Source organism: Anser brachyrhynchus (assembly GCF_964034855.1).
Source record: "Anser brachyrhynchus genome assembly, chromosome: 7".
NCBI classification, from domain to species: domain Eukaryota; kingdom Metazoa; phylum Chordata; class Aves; order Anseriformes; family Anatidae; genus Anser; species Anser brachyrhynchus.
In genome coordinates, this window is record NC_137701.1 from 25,136,894 (window position 1) to 25,159,591 (window position 22,698).

Sequence of the window (22,698 nt, forward strand, 5' to 3'; positions counted from 1 at the left end):
ACACTCCCCAGCACCCCAAAGACACCCCAGCCTCCCCAAGAACCCCCCAGCCCCCCAGCCCGTGCCCACCTGGGGCTCACTGCGCCCCATCCCTGTGCCCCGTCCCCCTGCCCCACTCACACATGTACTCCAGCGTGCCCACGCGCCGGCCCAGCTGCCGCAGCACCAGGGGGTTGTAGGTCTGGGCGCTGCCGAAATCAATGATCTTGAGGGCGTTCATGCCCGAGACGACAACGTTGTCGGGCTTGATGTCGAGGTGCACGATGCGGCGGCCGTGCAGGTACTCGAGGCCCTGCAGCAGCTGCAGCACGTAGCTCACCACGTCGTCCTCCGAGTAGCGAAACCTGCGGGTGGGGGACGTGAGCGGGGTCCCCACGCTGCTCCCCAAACCCCAGCGCCCCCCCCTGCCCGCCCGCCTGCCGGGACCTGTCCACGATGCTGTAGAGGATTTCCTTGCCGGCGCAGTTCTCGCAGATGAGCACCAGGTAGCGGGGGGTGATGTACGCCTCGTGCAGGGCCATGATGCGCTCGTGGTGCAGCGCCTTCAGGATCTCGTACTCCTGCAGCACGCTCTGCTTCCTCTCCGCCTCGTAGGGCACGATCTTGGCTATGAAGTGCTTCCCCGTGGCGTTCTCCTTGCACAGCCGGATCACCCCGAAGCGGCCCCTGCAGCACAGGGCAATGCTCAGCCCCCCGGGCGGGATGTTTTGGGGTCACCCCGACACAGCACCCCATCCCGCCCTTCCTCACCTCGCCTTCTCGTCCAGGAAGGTGTACGGCTTCTGGGGGATGCCCTGCCGCAGCGCCGTGCCGTCCGGGGCCCTGCTGTCAGCCGGGGGCTCCTTGGAGGACAGGGCAGAGGTGGGGGCCTCTTGGGCAGGGGGCGAGGTGGGGGGCATGGAGACGAAGGAGGTGACCATGTAGGGGGGCATCTTCTTGGGGGGAGCAGCGTTGGAGGTGGTCGACGCCGGGGGAATGGGGGTGGATTTGGATGGGGAGGGTGCCTGGGGCTGGGGGGAGCCCTGGGTGGGCGAGGTGGGGGCGGATGTGTCCGTGGGAGCGGTGGGGGAGCCCCGGGCAGGGGAGCTGGCCTGGGGCACGGCGGCAGTCCGAGGGGGGGTGAACACCAGCTCTGGGGGCTCGCAGACGGTGATGTTGGGTGGCAGCTCGGGGTCTGGCCGCGGCCCCCCGGGGACGCCAGCCTGTGGTGGCCGCTCGGGCTTCTGCAGCGCTGCCTTGTGCTTGCGGGGCGGCGTGGTGGGGGGCAGCCCCGCGGCCGGGGGCTCCAGCTGTGCCTGGGGGGTCTGGGTCGAGCGGCTGGAGGCCACCTTGTCGGGGACAGGGATGGTGACGTCCTTGGCCGGGGCAGCTCGGGAATCTGCGGGGAGGAAGGGGAGCTGTGAGCCAGGAGGGGGGTGCAGGCAGCATCCCCCGGTCTGAAGCCCTCGGGGGAAGATCCCCCAGGACCAGGAACCCCCGGAGCAGCAGAGGCTGCAGCCCCACACCCGGCCCCACATCCCTGAGCTCGCCGTGGGTGCCGCCCTGCAGGAAGGGCTTTCGCTCACCTGCTGCCTCCAGGTGCACCTTGCCCAACGGGGTGCTGAAGGGCCCCTGCCCGGCCTTGTTGACGCAGGCCACCCGAAACTTGGGGGCGCTGCCGGGGGGCAGCTCCGTCACGTTGAAGTAGCAGTCGGCGATGCCGGTGCTGACCAGCTTCCACTCGTGCTCCCCTGCCGGCACGGAGGCATGGTGAGGCTCAGGGAGCTGAGAGGCAGGGCGCAGCATCCTGTCCCCCCCGCCCCCCCAGGACACTTCCCCAGGCCACCAGCACCCATCCATGCAAGGGCAAGGGTTGTAGCCCAGCCAGGGGGTGTCCCCAAGCAGCGTGGGGGGGTGGCCGGCTGGTGGCCACGCTTTTACTGGCCACATACCCTCCAGCCGGCACTCCAGCGTGTAGGTGCAGGGGGCTTTGCTCTCTGCGGGCTTCCACAGCACCAGCACCGTGTTCTTGTACTTCTGGGCGATCTCCGGGGTGCCCGGCCGCCCGGGGAGCCCTGCCGGCGGACAGACAGGGCAGGCTGGGACCCACGGGGAGATGCCTGTGCAACAGCAGCCTGCCCCTCTCGAAAGCCCCAGGTGGGGATGTGGAGAGCAGCGATCAAGTGCCCTGCCCCAGTGGATCCCCAGCCCCAGGGCTGTGCCACCAGGCGAGCAGCAGTGCCCAAGCGCGTCCCTCCTGCCAGAGCCAGCCCCCAGCAACCGGAGCAGGCAATCCCCAGTGCCTGGTGCATGCTCTGTCCCTGCAGGGCAGCGCCTCTGTCCCCCGAGGTCCCCCCCGCATCCTTACGTGCCACAGCCAGCGTGCAGGAGCTGATGGCTGTGCCCAGGGTGTTGGCGGCTGCGCACTCATACAGCCCCGCATCCTTCCTGGAGACCTTGGAGATGGTGAGCATCTGGCGGCCGTCCTTGCAGGAGACGATGCTCAGCGCGTTGTCCGGCTGCAGCGAGCGCTTGTCTGCCGGGGGAGCAGAGGAGAGCGATGCCGCCGCAGCTCCCCCGGCACCCACCGGCCCGGCAGCCCCGGCAGCAGCCCCCCACCTTTCATCCAGACGATCCTGGGGGTCGGGCTGCCGGCGGGCAGGCAGCAGAGGGTCAGCGCGTCGCCCTCCAGCAGCACCTGGTCCTTCAGCTTGATGTGGAAAACGGGGGGGAAGTCTGCAGGGCGGAGGGCAGGGTAAGGACGGGGGGGTGCCAGAGGGGGGACCCGAGCACCCTGCACCCCGGCCGTGCCTACCCGACTCGCTGGGCGCGTGCTGCCGGCCGGCCGCCGAGCCCTCCTCCCGCAGCAGGCTGGAGGGGATGCTGGGCTGCGAGGCCATCTTCTCCTTCTTAGCCCGGGACAGCCCCCAGCGCTCCCAGCGTGACCGCTTCTGCCCCTCACCTGCGGGGATGTGGACGGGGGGCGGCTCAGACGGGGGTCTGGGGACAGCCCGGGCTGCCCCGGCGGTGCCGTCAGCCCCCAGCTCACCTTTGGCGGAGGCGGAGGAGCGGGTGCTGCCCTCCGAGCGCAGGGACTCGGAGGAGGGCGCCGGTGCCGGGGGTGGGCCCACCTGGTCCTGCGCCGCGACGCCCACCCGCCGCAGGCTGTCGCCCTCCGAAATGGAGCGGCGCAGCAGGGAGGGCCGCCGCTGCCCGGGCTCCCCCGGCTCCTCGTCCTCCGGCCGCTCGTCCGACAGGCTGCGGAGCCGCGAGGACACGCGCTCCATGGTGGCGCTGATCTTCCTGCGCACCGCCACCACCGGCGACTCGCTCTCCCCGCCGCCCCCCGGCTCCGACTTGAGGCTCTCCGAGTCCCTCCGCTCCTTGGAGCTGCCCAGGCCCAGGCTCCAGGAGAAGCGGCGCCCGCGGGTCGGGGTCTCGCCGCCCCCTTCCTCCCCCTTGCTCTTCCTCCTCTCGGCAGGCGGCGTGCGCTTGAGGAGCACGGACATCCTGCGGAGGAAGCCGCTGTCCTTCTGCACCTCGTGCAGGTCCTGCACGGACTTGGACTTCTCCACCAAGCCGCTGGACTTGGACTTCTCCGCCAAGCCGTCAGGCTGGCTCCTGCGCAGCTCCAGGGGCACGCCAGCCGGTGTGGGCCGGTAGATGCCCTCGTCGTGGGCCGCGGGGCTGGCCAAGTGCCGGTCCTCAGAGCGGGAGCGGGTGAGGAGCTTCAGCCCGCGGCTGAGCGACGACTCGCGGCTCCGCTTGAACTTGGCCTCGAAGACCTCCTCCGAGTCGATGTCCTCGATGAGCAGGGAGCTGGAGGAGCCGCTGGCCTTCAGCTCCTTCTTCTCCGCCGGTGCCGGCGCGGGGGGCTCGACAGGGGCAGGGGCAGGGTCAGCGGCTGGGGGCTGCGGGGCGTCCTCGGTGGCCGGCTCCCCACCTTGCGTGGCTCCCATGGCTTGCATGACCTCAGCGTAGGAGGACGTCTTGGGGGCCCGGGCACCAGGGACTGCGGGCTGCTGTGGGGTGGCTGCTCTCGCCCTGGCAGCCCCCTCCCCAGCTGCCCCACCGGCTCTGGTGGTTTCGGCCTTGGTGGTCGCCTTCTCCTCCTGCCCTGCGGCTGCTGGCTTCTTCCCTGCAGTGGTGGTGGCTGCTTTGGCGGGGGGCTGGCCCCGCTCCTCGGGGACTCGCCTCTTCTCTTGGGCAGCCTTGGCCGTGGGGGGCCTGGGTAAGGTGGCCTCCAGCGCCTGGGGCCGGGCGTCAGAGAGCGCTGAGAGCGACGGGGACTCCTTGAGTCGCTGGGCCTCCGCGTGGGCCACCGGGATCTCCAGGGGCGCGCCGGAGCGGCGGTGCCGGACGACGGGCTCGGCGTCGCCCTGGCTGAAGGAGCTGCTCTTCTGCAGGACGCGCTCAGGAGGCAGAAGCTGCGACGAGGCGGCCTCGCTGGAGGCTGCCCGCACCAGCCTTGGCCCCGCCGGCGCCAGCTGCTCCATGCGGGGCGGCCGCAGCCCCTTCTTGTCGGGGCTGACCCCCAGCGTCTCCAGGAGGGGACCCCGCAAGCCGCTGACCTTGCCGTCGGCGGGACCGCCCCGCAGCAGGCGCTGGCGCATCAGCTCCAGGCGCTGGGCATGCTCCTCCTCGCCCCCCCGGCGCCGCGGCAGCTCCATGGAGGCCGCCTTGGCCAGGGCTCGGCGGGGCTCCCGGCCCGCCTCGGCCCCCTCCTCGGCCCCTGGGGGCTGCCCTAGCAGCAGGGCGCTGTCGGCCGAGCTGCCCCGCTTCAGCTCGCCCCTGCGGGCGCTCTCCGGGGACTCCAGGCTGGAGCCCTTCCTCATGGCTTTGCGGGGGTACTCCGTCCGCTTCTGGGCCTCGGGGGCTTCCTCGTCGGAGGAGCCGGGTGCCTCTGCCTCCGCGTACGGCCGCCGCGGCCCTGCGGCCCTCGGCCTCTTCCCCAGGGCCACCCCGGGCTTCCCCGCGCCCTCGCTTTGCCACTCCATGGCGGAGCCGTCCCCTGGCACGGCCACCTCCTGCCTCGGGCCCTCGAGCGGCCCCAGTGCCTCGTCATCCGTGGGGATCTCGTTGAGGGACATGCGGGAGCCGGAGAACTCCACCTGGTGCGGCATGGGGATGAAGGGCAGCTCGTCCAGGTCATCGGAGTCCGAGGAGGACGACAGCGCCGGGGACTCCTTGAGGTGCCGGGGCACGGCGATGGAGAGGTGGTTGGAGGTGTCCTCCAGCAGCTCCGGGATGGGACGCAGCACCATGTTGCACTTGTAGCTGATCTGCGAGCGCTGCAGCACACGGACAGGGCTGGATCAGGCCCGGCTGGGCGGCACAGCACCATACAGCCCAGCACCCAGCCTCCCGCCCCGGCTCCTGCCTTCACCTGCCATTTCCGACGGGAGAGGAAGAGCTTCAGGTGGTCGGTGCTGATGACCTTCCCCTTGGCCAGCGTCTGTGGGGAGAGGGGACAGCAGCGTCACACGGGCCCCGCACCGAGCTCTGAGGGGCCCTGCTGCCCCCAGGTGCTGCTCCCTGCCCAGACTCACCTTGAACCATGGGTGCTCCAGGGTCTGCTCCGCGTTGGGTCTCCTGTGAAGCAGCACCACCAGGTGAGGACTGCCCTGGCCAGGGTGTTTTGGCATCCCGTGCTGCCCCCTCACCCCAGCACCCTGGGGTGCAGAGCCGTGCACCCAGCCTGCCTGTATCCAGCCGTGCACCCACCACCACCACCAGGCTCCCTGGAGCACCAGGCTCATGCCATGGGGTGGCAGGATGGAGAGGGAGGGCATCACCTTCAGCAGGGACACAGGGACTTTGTCCGGCCCCAGCAGGACCCACCTGCTGATCCGGGGTGCCCTGAACCCCCAGGCACCCGTCACCACCCAGGAACACGGGTATGGGGCACACAGCCAGTGCCGTGCCCCCAGGAGGACCCCGTGGCACTCACAGCCTGTCGTTGACCAGCACTTTGATGACAAAACCCTTGGCCTCCCGGGTGAGCCCCTGGAACATCCTCTCCTCGAAGGCCACGTTGTAGTTGCGGATGTTCATCAGCGTCGTCTTGTCGTTCTCGCCCACGAAGGGGGAGATCCCTGTGAGGCTGCGAGGGGGGGACACGGTCACTGGGACATGGGGGAGCCGCACGGCAAGCCCTGGGGACTGAGGGACAGACCACAGCCCCAGTGCCACAGGGCAGGAGCACCTGGGGAGGAGCTGAGCATGGCCCCAGCTGGAAAGGGGGCAGAAATGGGGCCCCTTCCATGGCGATACGGCAGGGCACTTACCACAGGTAGGCAATGACCCCCACAGGCCTGCGGAGAGGAGAGGGGGGTCACTGCACAGCCCGAGCCCCCCGGCACGGTGGGGACGCCGGGGTGCACCCGGGCAGGGGGCTGCCCTTACCAGACATCGGTGACGCTGGAGACGGGGCTCTGGTTGACGATCTCGGGGCCCACGAACTCGGGGGTGCCGTACTTGCAGTACTGCGGCTCGTCGGGCGTCAGCTCCTGCGCGTTGCCGAAGTCGCAGATGCGGACCTGCTCGCTGCTCGAATCCGCCATCAGGAGGTTTTCTGGCTACAGGACAGCGCGGGGCGGGCGGGAGCTTGGCGGGGGGCTCCCGGGCTGGGCAGAGGCAGGGCAGGACACGGGGCACTCCCCGAGCAGGGACCGGGGCCGTGGGGGGAGCACTCACTTTGATGTCCAGGTGCAGGACATGGTGCTGGTGCAGGTAGCAGATCCCCTCCAGGATCTGCCGCATGTAGGAGCGGACCTGCGAGAGGCCAGAGGCGGGGTGGGGATGGCACCCAGGGGACCACTGTGGTCCCCTCAGCCCCACGTGGGACCAGGCGGAGGAAGAAGAGGGCTGTCACCCCCCTTTGGGCATGATGCAATGTCCCTGGGCCCCCCACGTCCCCAGCCACCCTCTCCACCCCATGGCTTTGCCCTACCAGGGCTCACCCACCTCAGACTCGCACACCGAGGGCTTCCTCGCCATCCTGTCCAGTAGCTCGTCCTCGGCACAGCTGGGCGCTGGTCAAGGAGCACAGGAACGTGGTACCCCCCTCGGCACCCCGCTCTCATGCACCCACCCTGCCCACCCATGTCCCCCAGCCCTCCCCTGGCCCCCAGGCCACGCAGTCCCGGAGGATACAGCTCCATCACCATGATGACGGCGTTCTTCTTCTCGAAGGCGTCGTGGAAGAAGACGATGCGCTCGTGGTCCAGCTGCGAGAGGATGTGCAGCTCCCGGTGTGCCGACTGCTTGGCCTTGGTCCTGCCGGGGACGAACTTGGCGGCGAAGTCCAGCCGGCTGCTCTTCTCCGTCACTCTCCGCAGGTAGGAGAAAGCCCCCCTGCGACATGGGGAGGGATGGAAAGGGGCTGGCAGGGCAGCTGGAGACACCCCCGTCCCTGCAGGCACTTGGGTCTGTGGGGAGCTGCCCCAGGACCACCCTTGGAGGACCCGGTGGCCCCGTACCTCCCGATCTCCTCGTGCACGTCGTAGTAGTCGGTCAGGCGTCGCGCCTTGTGCAGCGCATCCTCCTCCATGCTGGCATCGGCCGCGGGCTGGGCTGGGGGAAGGAGAGGTGCTGGGGGGGGGCAGCAGGGGGCCGGGGGCTGCCCCGTGGGGCTGGGCAGGGTGGGGGCCGGGCGGCCGTACCTGAGCGCACCACCAGCTCCGCCTTGCAGGACACCTCCCCGGCCAGGTTCCTGGCTGTGCAGGTGTAGACCCCGCTGTCGGGCTCGGCGGCGCCCAGCACCACCAGGGAGCACTCGTTGTCCTCGTAGACAAAGCTCAGGTGGCTGCTCTCCTCCAGCAGCTCCCCGTCCTGGGGGCGCAGCGGGCGTCAGGGGGGCCCCTGCCGTCCCCCACCAGCTCCCAGCACCGGCACGGATGCAGCACCCTGCATCAGTTGGGGTGACACAAAGCCAAAGCCCCAGCGCGGGGACCCCGAGGCAGTGGAGGGGAGCATGGAGCGTCGGTCTGGGGGTCGGGAGGAGGTGGCGGGGTCCCATCCCACCTTGTACCACATGATGTCCGGCAGCGGCTTCCCCTCCACCACCACGGCGAAGCGCGGCGTCTCCCCTTCCTGGGCATCGATGTCCTCCATGATGGACTCAAAGCGCGGCGCCTCTGCCAAGAAATGGGGCGTGGGGCACCATGGGGCAGTGCCATCCCCCTGCCGTGGGCATGGGGAGCTGTGGGGGACCGCCCCATGGCATCCAGCTATGGGGCACTGAGAGCAAGTGCCAGCCCATGGCATGGGGACATGGAGTGCCACAGGGCTGTGACAACGTGATGGAAACAGGGCGCCGTGGGGCAGTGCCACTCAGCAGACATGGGGCAGAGTGGGGCTGCATCTCCTCGTTACACATGGGTGTGGGGCACTGCAGGGCAGTGCAACCCGTTACAGACAGGAATGGGGCACCATGCAGCAGTGCCACCCATAGCACGTGGCCAAGGGGAGCGATGGGACGGTGCACCCATGGCGCAGTGCCACCCACAGCGCAGTGCCACCCCGTGCACACACTCATGGGGCACACAGGACACCTCTGCCCAGGTCAGACAGAGGTGTAGGACGCCAGGCAGCACTAGCAGTGGTAGTACCAATGGTGGGTACCATGGTTTGAGGGCCTTCAGCCCTACAGGGTGACATACACGTATGGAGCACGGATGAGCAATGCCGTGCTCTGGGGCAGTGTCCCCACGGCACACAGCCACGGCGCGCCGTGGGGGCAGTGCCACCCTATGGGTCAACGCCACCCCCACGGCACACGGCCTCGGGGCACCGTAGGGCGATGCCCCCCATGGCAGAGGGGCACGGCCCCCCGGCGCGGGGGCACCTACCTGCGAGGCGGAGGCGGAGGGTGCAGCGGGCAGAGCCGTGGCGGTTGCTCACCTCGCAGGCCAGCGGCCCCGCGGCCCCCCGGCCCACGCGCAGCAGCCGCAGGCAGTGCTGGTCGTCGTCCGGCATCGTCACCTCGCACGTGCCGTCCTGCTCCCCCAGCACCTGCCCGCCCCTGCGGGCACACGCCGTCAGCCTGTGGCTGCCCCATGGCACCCCACAAGCTCTGCGCGTCGCCCTGGGGTGCGTGCCCAGCCCCAGGGGTGAGGCCGGGTGTGGGGCACCGCACCACGTCCCACCTACCTCTTCCAGGTGACGGTGGCCTCCACGTGGTTGATGGTGATGGTGATGGAGGCCGGCTGGCCCTCCACCACGTACACCACGTCCGGCTTGTCCAGGATGACCGGGGCCTCCTCCAGGTAGGGACCTGCCACGTGCATCGTCACCACCACCTCAGCACCCCGCGTCACCCAGCCCCGGGCAGCTCGCCATGCCGCCGGGCACGCAGACCCCCCACGTCCCACCCCAGCACCCCACCCTCGCCCCGCTGCCCCTCTCACCCCGATCCAGGAGCTGCACGGGCCCCACGAGCGGGGAGGGCTTGCTGTTGGTCTTGGGGGTGGAGGTGATGACACGGAAGAGGTACTGGGCCCCCTTGGTGAGCCCGTGCACCGTGTAGGTGGTGTCCCGCACGCCGCTCACCAGCACCACCCACTGCGTTGTGCCCAGCACTTGCATTTGCACCACGTAGGTCACCGAGCTGGGGTCTGCGTGGGGACAGGGTCAGTGCAGAGCCCCTGGCACCCCACCACGCTGCTGCCCACCCCCTGCCCGCCCCCGGCCCCCTCACCTATGGCAGTGTCCAGCCACTTGGGCTTGTTCCACGTCAGCGTGATGGCCCGGCCGGTCACCAAGGCCACCGTGGGGGGCCCGTCGGGGGGCGTGGGCACCACGTCTGCATGGGAGAGGTGGGGAGCGGCGTGAGCCCCCGGGAGCCCCCCACAAACCACCAGCTGAACTTCCCTGTGGTCCTGTGCCCTGCCACCCCGGCACCGTGCTGCGGGGACGCCGAGCCCCATCTGTCACCTACCCGTGACGTAGAGGTGTGCGTAGCAGGTGGCCTTCCCGACTTTGTTGGCAATGACGCTTTTGTAGACGCCGGCATGCGTGTGGCTGACGGCCGTGAACACCAGGCGATGGATGTCCTTGTCTGTGGGGACAGGGGTAAGAGCCCGTCAGCAGCGCCATGCCGAGCTCCCTTCCTGGAGCCCCCGGTGCCGCGGGGAGGGCGGGGGCCCTACACTGCATCATCTTGCGGTCGTCGGTGCTGTCGATGCGGGTGCCGTTGTGGAACCAGGTGATGGAGGGGTAGGGCAGCCCGGCCACCTGGCACTCCAGCACCGCCTCCTTCGACTCCACCACCTCCAGGTTGTGCAGAGGCTTCAGGAAGTCGGGCATGGTGAAGCACTCCGCCTCGGTCTCCGCCTGCTCCGGTTCCTCCGGGATGGACGGCATCTTCTCCAGCTTGGAGCTGCGACCACCCACACGTGCTCACCACGGGAGCACGGTGCCCCCAGCCCGGCCCCAGGGGAGGGACCCCCCAAATCCCAGGGGGCAGCGAGCAGGGGGACACCCATCTTACATCTGGGAGGCAGCAGACGGCCGTGGCTCCTCCACGTAGAGCTCGGCGGAGCACTCCACGTGGCCGTGGGCATTCCTGGCGGTCACCACGTAGTGCCCCTCGTCCTCACTGCCCACGTGCACAATGACCAGGGAGTGCAGCCCCCCGTCCTGCTGGATCCTCACGTTCTCCCCTTCCTGTACCGGCTGGCCTGCGCAGAGACACGGCCCTCGGCATTCCCAGCCCTGTGCCATCGGGGGCTCCAGGGGGGGGCCGTGGGCGTGGGGGTTACCGAAGTGGGTCCAGGTGACCGCCGGTGGGGGCGTCCCGCTGACCATGCAGTCGAAGCGTGCCGTCCGCCCTTCCACCACATCCACGTCCTCCAGCTTGCGGGTGAAGAGCGGCTGCACCGAGGGCTTCACCGTCAGCCGGGCGCTGCAGGTCAGCTCATCTGCAAGGAGAGCGGGCAGGGCTGAGCCCCAGGTGGATGCGGGGGGACAGCCACATGCGGGGCTGCAGGGGCAGGGCAGGACGCGGTGTGTCACCCCAGGGTGCTGCAGGGTGACCAAGGTACCCGTGCGCAGGGATGGTGCTCTGCTGGCAGGGGGGTGCCTCTTCCCTCCCCTCAAACAAGAGATGCTGGCTGCTGGAGGGGTGAGGGGGTGCCCTGTCCTCCCCTGGGGCACGGGGTCGCAGCCCTGGGGACAGGGCGGTGACGCTGAAGCAGGCAGTGCCAGCACAGCGCCATGGGGCTCAGTGCGGGTGCAACGCTCCAGGTGGGGTGGTTGTGGCAGGGACCCCTTTGCACTGACGGGGTCTTCGCCCAGCCCGGGAGGGGAACGGGACAGGGATGTCCCTGCCCGATGAAGGGCACACAGGGCGATGTCGGAGGCACAGGGCAGGGCAGCATGCAGGAGGCTGGATGCTGCTGCCCCTCCCCAGCTGCCAGCTTGTGGGGAGAGGGCAGGCCACCCTCGCCCCTGCCCATTGCCCCCGCCAGGCCAGCAGGGACATGTTGGTAACTGGAGCTGGGTGCCCAGAGGCTCTGGAGCCAGCTGGGCTGAGGACAGCCGGGATGAAGGCAGGCAGCTCAGGGTGCGTGGTACAGCCGAGGTACAAACACGTCTCCCTGGGTGCCAGAGCTTCCACAGGGAGCCCAGGGAATGGCACACACCAGCTACGGGGGGCAGACGTCCCTCTCTATCCCCACACCCCCTCCAGCACTCACAGCCACGCTGAGGGGACCCTGAAGCCCCAAGCCCCAGGGGTGCCAGCCTCATCGACCACCACGCCAGGGCCGGACCCCGAGCGAGACCCCCGGGGGGGGCTGCGTGCCCGCCGCTTACCTTTGGCCGTGCTGAGCTTGCAGGTGTAGATGCCGCTGTCGTCCTCGTGCACGGAGGTGAGCAGCAGCTTGCACTTGCGCCCGTCAAAGTGCATCTTGCATTTGAGCAGGGCGGGCTGGAGCAGCCGGCCCCGCGACAACCAGTCCACGTCCATGTCTGGCGGGCCAGCCACCAGGCACTCAAAGAGCGCCAGCTCCCCCGCCCCGACCACCACGTCCTGCAGGGGAACCACCACGGCCAGGGACTGGCACTCGGGGCGAGCTGCCCGGGAAGGGGGGAGAAAGAGAGAGAAAGAGAGAGAGAGAGAGAGAGAGACGCGTCTCAGCAACTGAAAAGCAACCATGGGAGGTGGCGGGGAGGGGGCCGTGCGGGGCAGGGGCATGCGGGGAGGGGGCCCGGCGCTGCGGGCGGGTGCGCAGGGCGCAGGCAGGGGGGTGCAGCGGGGAGGAGGTGGGGGCAAGATGTGGAAAGCGGAGCTGAGCCGGGGTGGGGGGCCGGGGGGGTGTGGGGGTGAGGGGAGGTGTCCGTGCCAGGAACACACCACACAGCGCTTTACCAAACAGATTTTATTAGAGCTACAAAAAGGGTCACGGCCTCGCAGCCCACCCCCCGCCGAGCCCTCCCCAGGGAGAAGAGACCCAAGCCGGGGCTGCCTCTGCGGCCAGGAGCCGGGCGGACCCCGGGGACGTGGCCGGGCTGCGAGGGACTTCTGTGCCACCAGCCCCCGCCCCGGCGCGGGGGTCCCCGGGTCCCTCGTTCCCCACGTTCCCAGGTGACCGCTGTGGAGCCCCCACTGCACCACGTCCCCTTCCCTATGGAAGCCGAGCCAACGGCGGGGCCGGGCTCCCCGCTCCCCGTCCCCTGGGCGGCGAGGAGAGGAGCAGCAGGACACACAGACACAGACAAACGGACGGAGCGAGAGACAAGACAGCATCGTACGGCCGCCCTGGCCCGGCTGAGGGGGTGCCTCCTGGCGCTACCCCGCCGTTCCCCCCCCTTCTCCCCCCGCCCGCTGCTCGGCCTCGGCGCCGCCTCCCCCGGCCATCCAACGCGCCCGCGCCCGCCGTCGAGGGCCCGCGCGTCCCCGCGGTGCGTCCAGGACGAGGCGGCGGATGGAGCAGAAGGTAATAACACAAGGTGAGGTCCACTGCCTAAGAGGTGTCCAACTAAGAGCCCCGCGGCCACGGCTCTGAGAGATGCACCCCCTTATCGTACTCCCCCTGCGTACAGACAAAAACCGCAGTCAGCAAGCGGAAGGGTTAGTGCAGCGGAGACGGGGCCGGCACGCACACGAGGGGCGTGCACGCGCGAGGGGTGTGAGCGCACGCCGGCACGCAGCGCCGCGTGCCCCGGGCACGGACGTGGGCCACGCTGAGCCCGGTGCCCATCCGTCCGTCGGGCACGTGCCCGGCTCCCGCGGCCGCCCCCGCGCCGCTGCGCTTTGCCGGAGGCTGGAGCAGGGTCTGGCAGGACACAAGCAGTGCAGCGAAGGCTGGGGCGGGGTGGGGACAGCCCGGGGGGCTCAGGCAGCCGTCAGCAGGGAGGGCTGGGGGGAGCAGGGCACACAAGCAAAGGGCAAGAGAAAGGAGGCAGCATCGCTCGTCCCCGCGGGCTCCTTCCTTCCTGGCACGTGGTCCCCAGCCACCTGCCCCGTTTGCGCGCACGTTTTAGGGGATCTAGGAGGATGCTGAGCCCACAGCAGGGCTGCGGAGACACAGCCCAGCCCCGGGCACCCAGGCTAACGTGGGACCTGCTCTGGGCTGGGAACAAGCAGGGAGGAGACCTCTCCAAGCTGCCGGCTGGCTGGGCACAGCTTGCAGGCAGGGAGGGAGGGAGCTGTGGGTGTGCTGGGGGCAGATGTCCCCTGCAGGGCCACCGAGGGCATAAGCCCTCCCTGCGCAGCCAGAGCCAGCACCCAGCCCCAGCAGGGGTGCCTGCGGGACAGGGGGACATAGATGAAGCTGGGCTGGGGGAGCAGCAGACTCTGGGTCAGGCCGGGGACCCCGGCACAGCTAGGCAGCGGGACCCATGCTGTGGGGCCGCACATCTGGATGGGGCAGGGGGACAGCCCGTCTCCTGCAGCGGGGATGGGCTCTGCGGGCAGCACGGCCAAGCCACTGCTGCTCCGCGTCCCCTCCCTGCCACCTTATGCAGGGCCAGGCATGCAGGTCCATGGCCCTGCCGGGCCCTTCCTGCTCCGGGCTCACGCCCGCCTGCTCTGCGGCAGGAAGGGGTGAGAAGCAGCACCGCCGAGAAGGGGTCTGCAGCGGCCCCTTCCCCGCCCAGCTCATGCAGGGTGCCGGAGCCGGCCAGTCCCATGGGGACGCGCTCAGGGAGCTTTACCTCTGACCTCCAGCTTGGCCTCGCACTGCTTGGTGCCGTACTCGTTGACAGCCTTGCAGGTGTAGAAGCCGGTGTCGGTGCGCTCCGCCGCCAGGATGTGCAGCGTGAAGAGCCCCCGGGCCCCCTCCGCCTCCTCCGCGTGGTGCCGCCGGCCGTACTTCACCGGCTGCCGGTTCCGCAGCCTGCGCAGGGACACGAGCACAGCGGCACGGTCACGCCTGGCCCCGCAGAGAGCCCCCTCTCCTCTACCCCAGTCCCTGCTCAGAGGCAGAGCTCCCCGCCTTGGTGCCGCTCTGAGCTGGCAGGCCCCAAACGAGGAGGTCCCCGTGCCTGTCCCCTCCTTCCCTGCCCTGCTGTGACCCAGCGAGCACCGGGACTCACCAGTAAATGATGGGCTTGGGCTCCCCGCGGACGCGGACGCTCATGCTGACATCCTGCCCCTCCAGCACCGACTGGTCCGACAGGGCCACCTGGGGAAGCGGGGGTCAGGGAGCAGCCGGCACCCGCCACCCCAGGGCCACGTGTCCCCACCACCGCACCCGGGGCCACGCGTCCCCCAAAACACGGGCAGCCCCTCAGGGCTGCGGCCACGGGTCACGGCTCCCCCTCTGCCAGGTCCCGGGGGGCGGGGCGTCAGCTCACCTCAAAGGTGGGCGCAGCCTTGAAGCTGCTCTCCGGGGAGCCGTGGGCAGCCCCGTGCTCCGCTCGAGGCTGCAGCTTCATGGCCGGTCGGTGCTGGGGCGTCCCGGCCTCGGGGAACTCCTCCAGCGGGCTCAGGTACTCCTCGTCCGACGTGATGGGGCTGGCCTGGCCGAGGGGGGGTGCCAAGTTCCCATGCCGCTCCACAGCGGGGGCTAGCGCAGGAGAGGCCGGGTAAGGAGCTGGCAGCAGCCAGAGCCGGGCAGGGGGCTCGGGGCCCCCCTCCCACCACCCTGCGCCCCTGGGGTGCCTGGGAAAACCGGCCCCGCTGCTCATCCCGTGGGGCAGAGGCACGGCGGCTGGCAGCGAAGGGGTGCCGGGCTGTGCAGGGGGAGGGGGTGCGAAACACGCCACGGGGCCGATAAGGGGACGCGATATCCCGCAAGGCGACAGCAGGGCTCAAGTGGCTCTTACGCAGCAGGCCACGCTCCCATCCTTAAGCCGCCCGGATTCCCGGAATGGCTGCCCCTGCCCCGAGCCGGCGGAGGGCTGAAGGTGACATTGCAGCTGCGCTCCCCTCGCAGCCCAGCCTGGGGGGCCCGCACCCGGCATCGCAGCGAGCCCCCGTGGGTGGCAGGGGGGCTGTGGGGCCACAACGGGGGGGTGGAAAAGCGGGGAGGGGGGCGAGATGCGTGCGGAGCCGGGCGCGAGCGGCCGGGGGTGAGCGTGCAGAGCCCTGCCCGAGGTGGGGGGGCTGGCCCCCCTCCAGCCCGGGTGCCTCAGCCCTCCCCACTGCCCCCCCCCCCCCCCAGCCAGCAGCGGATCCCCTTACGGCGCTGCCCAAGCGGGGAGGCGGGCGGGCTGCCCGGTGCACGACGAGGGCTCGGCCCCCCCCGGCCCCCGCGATGCCCCCGGGCAGCACCAGGGCGGACAGCCGGGGGAAGAGGGGGGGCACCCCCCGGCTCCCTCCCCCCCCCCCCCCCCCACCCAGGCGGCGCCGGGCTCCCTGCCGCCCCTCCGCCCGCAGCCCCCCGGTGCCCCCCGCACTCACCGGGGGATGGGGACGGAGGGGGGGCGACCCCGGCAGCCCCCGCCCCGAGCCGGAGCGAACCGCGCCGCGGAACGGCCGCTGCCGTTGCCGGGACCGGGGCCGGTGCGGCGGCGGCGGCGGCGCCGGGCGCGCGTCCAGCCCGGAGCCGCTGCGCCCTCCCCGGCCGAGCGCCGCCCCGGGCCCGCTGCCGCCACCGCCCGGCCCCCGGGGCTGGGCCAGCAGCGCGGGGGAGGGCTCAGAGCCGGGCCGGGGGCTGCCGGCCCCTTCCCTGCCGGGGGCAGGGGCACGAAGCCCCGGCGGCGGGCAGGGCGCCCCGGGGTGCGGGGCGCGGCACCGGGGCGCACGGGGCGGCACCGGGGCGCACGGGGCTCTGCCGGCCCCCGGGGCGGCTGCGGGGCTCTGCGCGCTCCCCCCGGGGAAACGTCGGGGTGGGGAGAGCCCTGGGGATGCGTGGGACGGGTGTCCGTGGATGGAGGGGTGCAGGGTGCGCTGGGCGTCCCCTGGGGTGGGAGGCAAGGGTGTCCCCACAAATGGCAAGCTGGGGTGCCCCCGCAGCCAGGGCAGGCTGGGGGGGGGGGGGGCGCCAGCCGCTGGGCCGCTTGCTGGGCGCTGAGGGATGCTCAGAGCCTGACCCCGCTCCCCCCACGGCAGGATCCCGGCAGCGCGTCAGCTGCTTTGGTTCAGACCGAGCCTTGTAGGGTAAGGAAGCCGGTTTCTTCCCAGTGACAGCAGCGGCCGAGCTGGCAGCCAGCCTGCCTGCCGCCGCGCCGGCCCTCCCACCGTCCCCCGCTGCCTCCGGGCCGGCCGCCGGCACTCACCGGGCCGCACGCTGAGGATGGCACTGCAGCACGTGGCGCCCACCTCGTTGGCCGCGGTCACCGTGTAGAGCCCGGCGTCGGCCACCCGCGCGCTCCGCACCAGCAAGGTGTGACGCTCGCCCTCCGCCTTGATGGGCCGCGCCGTGCTGCTCCGCAGCGGCACCCCGTCCTTCCTCCAGGACACTGCGGGCAGACGCGGGGTCACTCCGGACCGTCCCGGGGCAGGAGAGCCCCCGCTAGCCCCGGTGGTCAGCGTGGGGTCCCTGCCCGGCCTGGGGAACACTTTGCCATGGGCAGCAGCCCCATGTCCCCACGGCCCCTGATGGGAGCGGGGCTGGCCCCTCTCTGGTTCCTGGCATCCTCCTGCCCTCCAGTGGAGGACGGAGGAGGGAACCAGAGCCACATTGCTCGTTCCCCATCTCTGCCGATTGTGCTGTGCCTGGTGCCTTCGCCCTCTCTCCCCACAGCCCAGCCCCATGCGGGGGATCGCAGACGCTTTGCCCACACCCTGCCCTCCGCACCCTGCCCTGGCATGCGGTGCCCCCACCCTTTTTATTCCTGCCTGGGGATGCTCCCGAGGTGGGCACGGCATCTCCCTGAGGAGCACAGCCACAGCTCTGCCAGCCCCACGCCACCCAGCTTGGGCGGCCCCAAGGGACAAGGACACGCCGGGGGGTGGCTGTGCCAGAGCCCGTCATGCTCCCGAGCCCCGGGGCCGCTCACCTTCTGGCTGGGGGTTGGCCGTGACGATGCACTTGAGCAGCACCTCCGCCCCCACGGCCACCGCCGTGTCCTGGATGGGGATCTCGAAGACGGGCGCTTCCAGGGGGTCCTCACCCGCCGAGACGTAGGAGTCGTCGGAGGACTCTGCACAGGGAGAGACGGCCCCGTGGCTGTGAGGGGGAGCAGCAGGCACGTCCTGTGCCGCGCAGCGCTGCAGCCCTCTGCCCGTCCCCAGGTGACAGCGGGGTGCAGAAGCAGGAGGGTTACAGAGCCCCCCCCCCCGGCACCTTCCCCTGCTGGGTAGGAGGGACAGAGGCATCAGCAAGCATCGCGACCCCAAGGCCCAACTTGTTGCCAAAGCCCCCAGATCACGCTGTGCCCCCCCATCCCATCTCGGTGCTCCCCAGCCCCCATGCCCCCCCCGGGGCAGGTTGGGGTCCCGCACCCCGCTCAGGGACATCGCTGTGCCCGCAGGAGGGCCGTAAGCCATGCCCTACCTAGCTCTGGAGAGGTGGGCCGGGCTCGGCGCCCCTTCCCCTTGCTCCGCGTGCTCCTGCACTCCTGAGCTGCTGTCCGAACGCTCTCTTTCTTCTCCGCCACTTTCGTCTGCCTTCTCTCTGCCTCCTTGCCTGCGCCGTGCTGCCCTGCCCAGCTCCTCTCCAGCCGGGCCTCCTGCTCCATCCCCGGCTTCGCCCAGGGCAGGAACCGCACCTCCGTGGGCGCCTCCGGCCTCCGGTACAGCCCGTGGGGCACGGCCAGCCTGGCGGCCAGGCCCTCGCTCGCCGCCCCGGGGGCCCTGGCTGCACCGGCAGGGCCCCCGTCCGGGCACGGGGTCCCTTCGGCGGCACCCCCTTGGGACAGGGCTGTCCGCCCCTGCGGGGTGGCTTGTGCCAACGGCCACTGCTCCTTCTTCCTCACTTCCCCAATGCCTTCTTGCTGCGCACCCTTCCTCGCCTCCTCTGCCACGCCGCCCCGCGCCAGGGCTTTCCGCCCCCGCTGCCCCCCCGGCTCCGGCTCCCCGTTGGGCCCCACCAGCGCCACGCTGGAGAGGGCCAGGTGCTGGATGACGTGCGTGCTCTCCGCTGCTGGAGAGGCCCTGGGCGGCTGCACCTTGCGCCCGCCGGTGCTTGGCAAGGAGGGGGTGCGGGGGGCGCGGGCGGCGGGGGGCTCGCTGGCCGGCTGGGGCGAGGGCGCCCGGGCTTTGCCCAGCTCCTGCGAGCGCCGCAGCTGCTGCTTGGACACCGTCCTCTTGATGCGGGTCAGCTCCTCCGAGAACTTGTGCTCGATGTCCTGCACGCGCCCGGCGAATTTGCCCCGCTCGTCGAAGGAGGCGGCTTTCTGCCGGAAGGCCAGGCGCCGGCTCGCCGCGCTGCTGCCCCCCGCCTCGTCCCGCCAGCCCCCCGGCGTGCCCGGCCGCCGCGTCTCCGAGCCGGGCTGGTCGAAGGAGCGCGTCTTGCGCAGGGGCAGCCAGGGCCGGGCGGGGAAGGGGCTGTCCGCCTGCTCCAGGCTCCTCCGGCGCTCCTCGAAGTACTGCAGCCGCTCGAAGATCCTGGAGCCGGCGCGCACCAGCTTGGGCGACGCCCGGACGGAGACGCGGCCGGACGCGTCGCTCATGGGCGTCGGGGGACGGGAGTCCTGCGTGCTGCCCTGCGAGTACCCCGAGGACTTGGGCTTCTTGATCTTCTCCTCGTACTCCTCGGGGACAGTGTCCTGGTACTCGGTCGGCACCGAGGACTTCTTGCGGGGGGTGACGGGCGTGCAGGAGGGGACGCCGGGGCTGCGGGCGGCCGGCTGGGGGGTGGCTCCGGAGGGCGGCAGCGGGCACGCGCCGGGTCGAGGTGATGGCGAGCGGATGATGGGTGGCTTGGTGGTCAGCGGCAGGGCAGCGGGGGACCGCGGGGGCTCAGCGCCGGGCTTCGGAGAGACGGGGCCGCTGTGGGGGTCATCCCTCCGGTAGCCCCCCTGGGGGATGCTGCTGCAAGGGGAGAGGACAGGGGAGAGCGGGTCAGAGCCCGTCCTCGTCTCCGTGCTGCATCAGGGGTCCCAGCCCAGTCCACAGCACCCTATGGGGCGGGTGGCCAGGGCAGCCCCAGAACCCTCAAGGGGCCATGGCAAGAGGATCCAGCCACCCGAAGATCACCGGGAGCTGGCTTGCTGATGTAACCCAGCAGTGCCTTTATTGTCGGGGGCCCCCTTCCCCAGGGACACCCCTGTGGGACAGCGACACTTGGGGCTGTGACACCGGGGTACCCAGCCAGCCCCCTCCCCAGTGCTGCCGTGCAGCCAGGACTGGGGCACCGGGCAGACAGGTACAGCCCAGTTTGCCTGCCGTGTCCCAGCATACTGGGACCACGTGGCACAGGCCCACACTTCTGCAAGGCAGAGAGGTCCCCGAGGCCACAAGCCATCACCCCGTGGCACATGCTGCTGCGAGCACGTCCCCCTGCCCCTCCACCCCCCAGACCCCCGCCCACCCCATCGGCAGCACAGCCGAGCGGCACCACCCCGCTCGGCGTGCGTGGTGCAGGAATCAGAGGGTGGAGATGAGGTTCTGGTGGTGGAACAAGCAGCCTCGAACACAAAGGGGAAGATGGAGGTCGAAGGAGAAGGCCTGCAGGGGTGGGGACCAAAGGCGGTGGGGAGGGACGGGGGCTCTGAGCATGTCAGCGGGCCCTGGGGAGGGAGCACGTCCCTTGTCCCTGCTGCCACCCATGGGTGGCGGGGACGGGTTGCCTGTAGGTGCCTCAGGCTGCTGTGCACCCCTATATCCCTGTGCAGAGCCCCCGCAGCCAGGCAGGAGGAGGGTCCGGGTTGGAGGTGCAGCAGCACAGGGGTTACCCCCAAACCCACACTGGCCACGGCAGAAAGTGTCCCCGCTCCAACCCCCCTGTATCCAACCCCAGGGCCTGTCCCCACCTCACCGGGGCCGGGCTGCCTACTGCTCAGAGCCTCCGTTCCTCATCCGGCCGTGGAGAAGGCAAAGGAAGCCCAGGCGGAGGGGAGGAGATGGCAGCGGGGAGGAGATGGCCCCAGCGCGATGTCCCCTCCGCGCACGTCCCCGGGCTACTTACACGTGGAGCGAGAGCGCCCGTCCTCGGTACAGGCTGAAGGCGCTGCCGTACGGGTCGCTGGCCACCGAGAGGCTATCCTCCGACCCCCAGCTTGTGCCCACCAGATTAGCCCGTGATGCCCGCACCAGCGGCTCCACGCCCAGGTGCCGGACCTCGGCCGGCGCGTTTGCTTGCCTTGGGGTTCCCTGCGGCTGCCAGGCACTGGGGCGCAGGTAGGGTCCCCGTGCGGGGAGGCTGGCATCCGGCTCCTTCTCCACCACGGTCTGCTGGCTGCCCGACCAGCTGGAGCGCTCCTCCGCCTGCGACAGGGCCAGCACCGAGGTCGGCGTCGTGTTCATGGAGGCGTCCACCAGGGTGTCGGACCCACCTGGAAGGAGAGGGGTGAGCCGCCAACGGGTGCCCCTGGGGGTCCCGGGCAGCACCCCGCTGACCTCCTCGCCGCACGGGGACCCCCAAGGCTGGGCTGGAAGAGCTCGAGGTGCCACCCATGTCCGAGCTCCCGGTGCCACCCGTGCCCCCGCGGCTCACCCGTGGGGGTGCTGAAGGCTGTCTCATCCTGCAGCTCGCTGCGCTGCGTCACCTGGGGGTCGCTGGGCTCATCCTCGCCGGTCTCCGAGTCTGGGGGGGGGGGGAGAGCAGGGGGTGAGGGGACGTGGGGACGGCAGGCCAGGCTGGCACTGCTCCTCGCAGAGCCACCAGCTCAGGTGGCAGACGAGCAGCGCCCGGGCAGCTCCAGGCAGCAGAAGGAGGATGCGGTGGGAGAGGCATGACTGTGACACAGGGGACACAAAAGGGACACGCTGCCAGCGGGGAAAGGCAGAACCAAGGTTGGAAAGTCCGTCGGGGCCAAGGGCAGGAGCAGCAGTAAATGGTCAGATGTGGGGTGGAGGCAGGAGGGGAGGTGGTGCCGGAGTTGCAATGCGGGGGAAGGCAGCTGAAATTGGGGTGGTGGATACGAGGGGGCAGCACAGGGCAGTGGTGGCGCTGCGACAGGGAGGGGGCACAGGGCCCGTTCCGGGAGCGGGGCTGGCAGGAGGTGGGCGTCTTCCTACCGTAGCTTTGTTTCCTGCAGGAGCGGAAAACTTCGCTTCCATAGGGGCAGCAAGAGAGAGAGAGACATCAACACCCGGTTATCGGCCCGGCCTGCGGAGACGCGTGGGGCACTGGGGAGGACGTTGTCCCCAGCATGTCCCCGCGCTGCCGCGGGGCACTGACCTGCCAGGGCAGCAGCCGGCTGGGCCGTACGGCTCGGGGAGCCTGGCACCGTGTGCTGGCCTTGGGGGCCAGGGATGGGGCTGGGACTGGGCGTTTGCCCGACCCAGGACCCACGCTGGGCACCCCACGCCCTGCCCATTGCTATGGCAGGGTCAGGCACCCACAGGGCATGGAGACAGGTCTGGCACCCCCAGCCTTCCCCACCACGTCTGCTGTATGCCCACGGTCACTACACACCTATCCTAAACCACACATGTCCTCCCCTTCCTTCTACGCAGCATCCCCCCTGCGGAGCACGTGGCATCGCCCCCTCCCCACCCCACGGTCACATCCTGCCCGCGCTGCAGCCAGCTCCTGCACCTGCTGCTCCTCCTGCTGCCCCCTGGGCTGGCTTTGTGCTGCAGCACCTGCACCTCCTGTGCTCTGCAGGGCACTGCAGCCCGTGGCCCTGCTGGGCACTCCTAGAGGTGCTGGCACACATGGACGTGTGTGCCCAGGGGTGCACACACCACGTCAGGGGCTGGTGTGCAAACACACGTGCACAGCCATCCCCGAGGCAGCAAGTGCTGCGAGGCGTTGCCATGCCCTGCAGCACGGCTCTGGCATCGCTGCTCTCGGGTTAATGCTGTGTGCTGCTGTGTGCCCAAGCAGGGCATCAGTGACAGTCCCCAGAGGCACGATGAGGCCGTGCTGGCTCAGAGCCACCGCAATGTCCCATCCCAGGAAAGCAACCCCACGCAGCCACGGACGGTTGGCATTTCCTCCGCGCCACCATCCGAGCCACCACAAGCTGCCACAACAGAGCCCTCTGGCAAGGGACACGTCCCCTGCCCCGCAGCCACATGGAGGGGACAGGAGGGCGCAGCGCCCCTCTGCCCTGCCACAGCTCTCAGCACACACCACGGCCCCGTGGGGGCCCATGCTGCTCCCCCTGCCCCTGGCTGCCCTGTTGCAGCCCAGCACACCACCGTCTGCCCCGTCACTGCCACTGCAGCAGGCTGCCTGCCACCGTCCTGCGTCCCCAGCATGTGTCCAGACAAGA

General features: G+C 70.7%; 1 protein-coding gene across 6 annotated transcripts in view; it reads right to left on the reverse strand.

Moving 5' to 3' along the window:
• Positions 1-22,698, reverse strand: part of SPEG (striated muscle enriched protein kinase) — a 35,117-nt gene that overhangs the window by 2,147 nt on the left and 10,272 nt on the right. For 4 of the 6 annotated variants that reach the window (XM_080600580.1, XM_080600585.1, XM_080600584.1 and 1 more), the window contains 37 exons: positions 20,970-21,059; positions 20,442-20,808; positions 17,868-19,345; positions 17,371-17,514; positions 16,648-16,830; positions 14,782-14,993; positions 14,521-14,609; positions 14,140-14,321; positions 11,797-12,057; positions 10,743-10,901; positions 10,472-10,661; positions 10,131-10,360; positions 9,920-10,039; positions 9,680-9,784; positions 9,390-9,596; positions 9,133-9,256; positions 8,832-9,004; positions 8,005-8,117; positions 7,644-7,812; positions 7,461-7,554; positions 7,135-7,335; positions 6,946-7,006; positions 6,676-6,753; positions 6,385-6,557; positions 6,267-6,293; positions 5,930-6,082; positions 5,529-5,571; positions 5,366-5,434; positions 3,029-5,270; positions 2,795-2,941; positions 2,599-2,715; positions 2,348-2,515; positions 1,932-2,054; positions 1,566-1,730; positions 751-1,378; positions 427-666; positions 121-344 (listed from right to left, as the gene is read on the reverse strand). In XM_080600580.1, the coding sequence (XP_080456706.1) occupies positions 121-344; positions 427-666; positions 751-1,378; positions 1,566-1,730; positions 1,932-2,054; positions 2,348-2,515; positions 2,599-2,715; positions 2,795-2,941; positions 3,029-5,270; positions 5,366-5,434; positions 5,529-5,571; positions 5,930-6,082; positions 6,267-6,293; positions 6,385-6,557; positions 6,676-6,753; positions 6,946-7,006; positions 7,135-7,335; positions 7,461-7,554; positions 7,644-7,812; positions 8,005-8,117; positions 8,832-9,004; positions 9,133-9,256; positions 9,390-9,596; positions 9,680-9,784; positions 9,920-10,039; positions 10,131-10,360; positions 10,472-10,661; positions 10,743-10,901; positions 11,797-12,057; positions 14,140-14,321; positions 14,521-14,609; positions 14,782-14,993; positions 16,648-16,830; positions 17,371-17,514; positions 17,868-19,345; positions 20,442-20,808; positions 20,970-21,059 (9,549 nt within the window). Of the gene's footprint in view, positions 1-120; positions 345-426; positions 667-750; positions 1,379-1,565; positions 1,731-1,931; positions 2,055-2,347; positions 2,516-2,598; positions 2,716-2,794; positions 2,942-3,028; positions 5,271-5,365; positions 5,435-5,528; positions 5,572-5,929; positions 6,083-6,266; positions 6,294-6,384; positions 6,558-6,675; positions 6,754-6,945; positions 7,007-7,134; positions 7,336-7,460; positions 7,555-7,643; positions 7,813-8,004; positions 8,118-8,831; positions 9,005-9,132; positions 9,257-9,389; positions 9,597-9,679; positions 9,785-9,919; positions 10,040-10,130; positions 10,361-10,471; positions 10,662-10,742; positions 10,902-11,796; positions 12,058-14,139; positions 14,322-14,520; positions 14,610-14,781; positions 14,994-16,647; positions 16,831-17,370; positions 17,515-17,867; positions 19,346-20,441; positions 20,809-20,969; positions 21,060-21,493; positions 21,524-22,698 lie in introns of all 6 variants that reach the window. The other 2 variants (XM_080600583.1, XM_080600581.1) reach the window with 1 other exon arrangement.